Raw genomic sequence first — 7,671 nt, 5'->3', positions numbered from 1 at the left:
ACAAAACCACATCCACTTTTTCTTCTTCTTCTTATTATTCTCTTACAATTCCGCCGGAGTTTCAACTTTCCGGCGTATATGTTTTCCGGTCACACTTTCATGCAAACAAAATTCAACCAACTTTATATTCATTAATAATCTTTAATAGTAATAATAATAATATCTAATTATGTCATCTCCGGCACCGGTGACATCTCCGGCACCCACAACCTCACCACCGTCTGACACCACCTCACCGCCACCCGCCGCCGCCGCATCACCACCGCCTACCACCAGCTCCCCACCTCCGGCAGCCACTTCCCCACCTGCCCCTGTCTCCCCTGCTTCATCTCCGCCGGCTCCGGCAACTCCGGCGACTCCATCTCCGGAGACATCTCCGCCGGCGCCACCCACCGTACCACCGCCGTCCACCACCACCCCTGCGCCACCCACTTCACGAAACAGTCCGCCGTCACCGCCGAGCAGATCTCCGCCGCCTAGAGGTGGTTCTACTCGTACTCCGGCGACACCGTCTTCGCCGGAAAGTTCGCCGGCGATTTCAACTGGGGTGGTGGTTGGGATTGCAATTGGTGGGGTTGTGATTCTAGCTGTGCTCAGCATATTGTTTCTTTGTTGTAGAAAGAAGAGAAGAAGAACTCAAGCTCCGGTGGGTTATTATGTTCCACCGCCGCCAGCACCGCCTAAAGGTTATTATTTTTTATAAATTTTCATGCTTTATTAATCTTTATTCAAAATCTTGATATTCCCAGATCAGATTGTAGCTTGTAACTGTTAAATTATTAATCTTTATTCAAAATCTTGATATATCCAGATCAGATTGTAGCTTGTAACTGTTAAAGTATTAATCTTTATTAAAAATCTTGATATACCCAGATTAGGTTTTAACTTGTAACTGTTAAATTATTAATCTTTATTGAGAATCTTGATATACCCAGATTAGATTGTAACTTGCAACTGTTAAATTATTAATCTTTTGAAATTGGGTTTTACGGTTTTTACAGTTGACTATTATGGAGGTCAACCACAACAATGGCAACACAATGCACCACCACCACCACCCTCTGATCATATTGTAACAATGCCACCACCTAACCCAAATCCTAACCCTAAACCGAAGCCTAAACCGGCTTCACCTCAGCCACCGCCGCCACCGCCACCATTAATCAGCAGCAGTGGGGGTTCGGATACAAGTTACTCGGGCGGGTCACTGCTTCCGCCGCCGTCTCCTGGGATGTCACTAGGATTTTCGAAGAGCACATTCACTTACGACGAATTAGCGATGGCGACCGAAGGGTTTTCGGAAGCTAATCTTCTTGGGCAAGGTGGATTTGGTTATGTGCATAGAGGTGTGCTTCCGAACGGGAAAGAAGTGGCGGTTAAACAATTGAAAACCGGTAGTGGACAGGGTGAGCGCGAGTTTCAGGCGGAGGTTGAGATTATTAGCCGAGTTCATCATAAGCATCTTGTTTCTTTGGTTGGATATTGTATGACCGGAACGCAAAGATTACTTGTTTATGAGTTTGTTCCGAATAACACATTGGAGTTCCACTTACACGGTAAGTTTGTTACAAATAACAATGAATTAAAATGTGTTTTGTTTCTATATATTGTGATAATATGTTCCCTCCAAAATTTCAGGAAAGAATCGCCCGGTCATGGAATTCCCGACAAGATTGCGAATTGCGCTAGGAGCAGCGAAAGGGCTAGCGTATCTCCATGAAGATTGTAAGTTCATTTTTAGTTGTTTGTACATTGAAAGATCATTCATCGAATCATTGGTGTACTTAACCTTCTTTTTGTTTGTAGGTCATCCTAAGATCATTCATCGCGATATTAAAGCGGCTAATATACTTCTTGATTTCCATTTTGAAGCAATGGTAGCTTATTATTATATTTTTAATGTTGGGGATTTGTATCCGACTCGGATAATTAAGTCTGGTATCATATCTCTTCACTTTGAAACTTGCATTTACTAACGTTTACTGAATTCACAGGTTGCTGATTTCGGGCTCGCCAAGATTACTTCTGATGTTGCCACTCATGTCTCCACCCGAGTGATGGGAACTTTTGGGTAAGTTTCGAAACAAACAAGCAGTTGGTTTGGTTGACGGAAATTTGTCATAAATTTAACTTTTATGCATTACAGGTACCTAGCTCCAGAGTATGCATCTTCAGGCAAACTCACAGACAAATCTGACGTTTTCTCGTATGGGGTCATGCTCCTGGAATTGATCACTGGACGCAGGCCCGTTGATTCAGCTCAAACTTTTATGGATGATAGTTTAGTAGATTGGGTAAGTTCACTTATTTATACATATATTGTTTTTAACTTTTTGGTCACTTTTTTTTTTTTGTAAAAATATGTTGATTTGTCCCGAGTATATGAATATTATCACGCAAGAATGCATTTTTACATCACGGGAAAACTTGTAATGATATCTTTACCAGAATTCATACGCGGGATTGAATGTAAACCCATATCATGTTTTCATGGATGGTTATAATAAAACATTTCAGGCATCACGATTCACGGGTAGGGGTGCAATGAGCCGAGCTCGGCTCGTTTAGCTTACACAGAGATCGAGCTCGGCTCGTTTACTATTTATTAATTAATTTTTATATTTTTTTCAATTAAATTATAATATATTACATAATAATATATATTATTTAGTTATTTTGTTAGTTTATTAATTATTATATATATATATGTAAATATATACGTATATATATTATAAAAATTATACAAATGACAAGCTTGCTTAAGCTTGCGAGCCGGCTTGAGCTCGATAAGTGAAGCTCAGGCTCGTTTATTAAACGAGCTTACTTTAAGGCTCGAGCTCATTTAAGCTCGGCTCGATCGAGCTTTTTCACGAGTCGATCTCGAGTAGCTCGTGGGCAGCTCGGCTCGTTTGCACCCATAAATTCACGGGCATACTTTTAACTAAAAAAGTTTTGTGCTTTTTGTTGGGAATTTGTAGATTTGGCACAACAATGTGTTTATTATCTTTAGTTGAGAAAGTTTTAAACTTTTTATTTGTGTTTGCGGTAATCTATATAATCTTTACATAAATCAAACTACAGGCACGACCGTTGCTCAGACGAGCCATGGATGATGGAAACTTTGACTCAATAGCTGACCCGCGTCTCCAAAAACAATACAACCACGATGAAATGGCGCGTATAGTTTCTTGTGCCGCCGCCTGCGTCCGCCACTCGGCCCGTCGCAGGCCCAGGATGAGCCAAGTGGTCCGGGCCTTGGAAGGTGACGTGTCACTCTCAGACCTAAACGAAGGAATCCTGCCCGGACACAGTTCGGCCTTCGGGTCCCACGGAAGCTCAGACTATGATGCGGGCCAGTACAACGATGATATGGTTAAGTTCAGAAAGATGGCTTTAGGTACGCAAGAATATAATGCTAGCAGTGAATATAGCCGACCCACGAGTGATTACGGGTTGTATCCATCCGGGTCAAGTGGTGAAGGGCAGGATACCCGAGAAATGGAACTGGGTAAGTATAAAAGAGATGGCGACGGGTTTTGATCGTTAACGGGCTCGTGTATAAAGTTTCTTGCTAATTCTTGATTATATTTTGTTCTATTTTTTTAACTAGTATGATTTTTTCTTTGGTTTGATTGTATTTAATTTTGTTTTATACAACATAAATTCTTTTATTTGATGATTTAAAGTTTTGATTTTTTTTTTTTTTTTTTTTAAGTTGTGTTGTCATTTTTGCTTTGAATTTGGATATCAATCACAACTGTTAGAAATAACGTAGCTGTCAATTAAACCGTTATTGTGGGTCATGTTGCCAAGACTTTAAAGGCAACTAGTTATATATTATATTGTCAAACAGGACCTACTAATAATTTTTGGCATGTTAAAGATATTTTATTTCAAAGTTAAGAAATGATTATAAATTATGAGGTTTAAAGAGTGATATCCTATTAGCAAACAAAGATAATTAAAAGTGACATATGTCACATCTCTAACAAGTCCTTTAATCATATTGAAATAAATTTTATTTGAACAACTTCCATAAAAAAAAAAAAACAAAGGCATGCTAGCAACCATATAAGAGCATTTCCAACCTATCCTTCATCACTATAACGAAACCTGGTTACAACAAAAGGTACAACGAATCATCGATTACGACACAGAATTCCACTTCGACCAATTTAAATTTTAGTTAATAGGCAACAATTTCAACCTTTTGTTTATTAATCACTCACTAAACACACCCAAAATTTGAGTTAAATAATTGAACTAGTGGTGCTTTACCCATGCTTAAATATGACACATGAGTGAAATTCGAACCCAAAACGTTAAACAGGAGAATATAAGGTAAAATTCCTAATACTCCCACCAAAGCGGTGATGGCAAAAAGAACACAATATGGATGTGCATGCAAAAAAAACATTTTAAAACCAAAAACCAAACCGAAAAATCCGTTTTGAAATCGAAAAACGGATGATTTGGTTTTACATTTTTGTAAAAACTAAATTTATTGTTTGGTTTTAGTTTTGCATATAATAAAATATAAAAACTCGAATTGAACCAAATTTATAGATTTTAACTTTTCTTGTTAATTGTTTTATAACAATTTAATAAATTTGTACAAACAAAATAACTTAGACCCTAATTTATTATTTTCATCTAAAAAGTTCATGCTCAACTGACAAAGCTGAAAAACACATAAACCGAACGTACTCCAAAATTCAAAAACCTAAGTTCGGGGTTTTGATTCGGTTTCAACTTAAAACTAATCCATACCGAACCGTACACACCCATGTTAAAAATTCCCAATACGATGACATTTTTATTATTAAAGTTATTTTGAAAATTTGAAAGTATAATAATAATATTTTGGCCTTTTAATAATATTCTCCAACCATAACGGAAATAACAGGTAGTTATATATTATTTAAAAGAGAATCTTGGTATATTCTATTCTTCCACGTTATTTGCTGTAAAGCATCAAGAAACCCTAATTCCCAAATTCACTCTCAGATCAAAATTGAACCAATTGAAGCTCTGAATCCATGGCGTCTCGTCGTCGTACGCTTCTCAAAGTCATAATCCTCGGTGACAGCTGGTTTAATTCTTTAATTTCATCAATTTTCAATATTTCATATATACAGTCAATAGTTTACTGAATCAGTAAATTGAGTTCAATTAAAGTGTTTTCTGATGTTTATTGGTTGTTTTCAGGGTTGGAAAGACGTCTTTGATGAATCAGTATCCTTGATTTGTGGAATTATTGGTTTTATTAAGTTGCCTTCATTTTAATTTGGTGCAATTTTCAAGATTTTGAAGGAAATTAATGTTTTTAGTGAAGTGTTCGTGAACGGTTCGGTGGGAAGTTGGTTTATTTAGTGACGGAGTGAATGTGAGCGAAAAAGTTTGTTAATTTGGTTTAATGAATGGATATGAACACAGAACACGTGTATTGTTTGTTTGTTTATGCTTGTTTACGTTCGTTCGGTTACATTTGTCAATGTTAGTTATTGTTTCATTTAAAAGTTAAAACTTTAATTTCTAGATCGATTGGTTTCATGCAACTGCCCTAATTTCAGTTTGCTGCAATTTTGAAAATTTCTTAAAACAGATTTAAACCGAACGTTCAGTGAACGGTTTGGTGGGAAGTTGGGTTGTTTAATAAATGAACGAACATGAGTGAAAAAGTTTGTTAATTTAGTTTAATGAATGAATATGAACACTTGTATTGTTTGTTTGTTTTTGTTTGTTAGCGTTTGTTCATTTAGTTTCGTTTATGTTCGTTCGGTTACTGTCATTTATGACTTTATGTTCGTTAGTTAATGAATGTATACGCTGGTTAATGGTTCTATTTAAATATTTAAGCCCATTACAATTTGTTAATTTACTTCGTTTCCTAAACATGAAGAAAAAAGTTTGTTTTTTTAGTTTAACGAAAGAACTTGAACACATGTCTCGTTTGTTCGTTTACGTTCGTTCATTTAATTATGTTTATGCTCATTCAGTTACCGTGATTTATGACTTTATGTTCGTTAGTTTATGAAAATTTAAGTTGGTTAATGATTTCATTTAAATATTTAAGCCCATTACATTTAGTCTAGCATTATTAACTTTTAGGCCCAACACGGCAACACATTGTTGTTTGCATTAACTTTAAATTGGTTTTAGCTTGGTAATGTTCGTTCACCTGTGTTCATTTTTGTTTGTTCGCTTATGCTAGTTTATACTGTTAACAAACGTATACAACACGGACATGTTCGTTTTCTTTTCGAACTAACAAACACGAACATGCTCCGTTTGTGTTCTTTCGGCTCGTTTGCAGGCCTACTTGTAATTAGTGGTTCATAACGAACATATCAATATTGTTCTAAACAAAAAACATCATATTGTTGGCTTAAATCATGCGATTTTAGATATGTGAATCGGAAGTTCAGTAACCAGTACAAAGCTACTATCGGAGCTGATTTCTTAACGAAAGAAATACAGTTTGAAGATAGGATTTTCACATTACAGGTCTGTTTCTTTATGATATACGAAAATGTTCAACCATTAGCAGAGTAAATTCATGAATACTCACATATTGTTATGCATGTTCTGTATATGCTAAACACATTATATAGATATGGGACACAGCCGGACAAGAAAGATTTCAAAGCCTAGGTGTTGCATTTTATCGCGGTGCAGATTGTTGTGTTCTTGTACATGATGTTAATGTCATGAAGTCATTTGATAACCTTAATAATTGGAGGGAAGAGTTCCTAATTCAGGTAACAACCGTCACACTTGAAACAAGATCCAGATTACTGTAAGTATTAATTTGTTAACCGAGGATGTATTATTTTTGGCAGGCGAGTCCTGCTGATCCAGAAAACTTTCCATTTGTTGTATTGGGTAACAAGATAGATATTGATGGAGGCAATAGCCGAGTGGTAATACGATTGTTTCATTTTTGTCAACTTTTAACGCGTTTGCGTTAAAGTTAATTACTTTTTTTTTCCCGTTTCAGGTGTCTGAAAAGAAAGCAAAAGCATGGTGCGCTTCAAAAGGAAATATTCCTTACTTTGAAACATCGGCTAAAGAAGGGTTTAATGTTGAAGCTGCTTTCGAAAGTATAGCCAAAAACGCTCTTAAAAATGAGCCCGAGGAAGAAACGTATGCATTTATGAAGCGCTACTTAATCATAGATTAGTATCTTTATATTATATTTTTTTTATAATAGTTTAAAATTCGTGATTAATTATTTATTATTCATGAAGCTATCTTCCGGATACCATTGATGTGGCTAGTGCACGGCAACAAAAATCTTCGGGATGTGAATGTTAAGCGTGTTGAATCAATGGATTGTTTCGAGGTATGTTGATGCAATCATGCAAGTTTTATCATCAAATGTATATCCTTATTAATTATAATTATTTTATAATTCATGCATTAAAATGTTGATTAATTGGTTTGTGTAATATGTATGAAGTACTGGAAGTTTTTTTTTCATAAGTTAATTCTAAGGTTATTTGTTTAATTTGATATGATTATTATTTATGTTAGTGTTGAAAAAATCTCTGTTTTTTATTTGTTATTATAATTTGTTTTTAAACAACCTAACTCGTTATGTGTATACATTTTATGTACTTATTATTATATTAGAGCCCAAAATCTAAAAAATAGTTTATTATTATTATT

The 7,671-nt window shown here is 35.6% G+C and overlaps 2 protein-coding genes across 2 annotated transcripts; both read left to right on the top strand.

Moving 5' to 3' along the window:
• Positions 1-42: 42 nt before the first annotated feature.
• Positions 43-3,692, top strand: LOC143569301 (proline-rich receptor-like protein kinase PERK1). Its single transcript, XM_077055257.1, has 7 exons — positions 43-686; positions 1,002-1,556; positions 1,639-1,725; positions 1,807-1,877; positions 1,995-2,071; positions 2,147-2,294; positions 3,082-3,692. Exons 1-7 carry the CDS (start codon positions 170-172, stop codon positions 3,538-3,540), a joined length of 1,914 nt encoding a protein of 637 aa, XP_076911372.1. The 5' UTR covers positions 43-169; the 3' UTR covers positions 3,541-3,692.
• A 1,249-nt stretch (positions 3,693-4,941) lies between these two features.
• LOC143569291 (ras-related protein Rab7-like) lies at positions 4,942-7,491 on the top strand. The gene is made up of 7 exons (XM_077055250.1): positions 4,942-5,092; positions 5,209-5,235; positions 6,408-6,507; positions 6,615-6,761; positions 6,843-6,923; positions 7,001-7,146; positions 7,251-7,491. Exons 1-7 carry the CDS (start codon positions 5,040-5,042, stop codon positions 7,315-7,317), a joined length of 621 nt encoding a protein of 206 aa, XP_076911365.1. The 5' UTR covers positions 4,942-5,039; the 3' UTR covers positions 7,318-7,491.
• The last annotated feature ends 180 nt before the right edge of the window (positions 7,492-7,671 follow it).

Source organism: Bidens hawaiensis, unplaced genomic scaffold, assembly GCF_021521415.1.
Source record: "Bidens hawaiensis isolate Kalapana, Puna unplaced genomic scaffold, B.hawaiensis_p1.1 tig00001236_1, whole genome shotgun sequence".
In the NCBI taxonomy this organism is placed as follows: Eukaryota; Viridiplantae; Streptophyta; class Magnoliopsida; order Asterales; family Asteraceae; genus Bidens; species Bidens hawaiensis.
The sequence above is the reverse complement of the archived record's forward strand: the minus strand, read 5'-3'. Positions and strand labels throughout refer to the sequence as shown.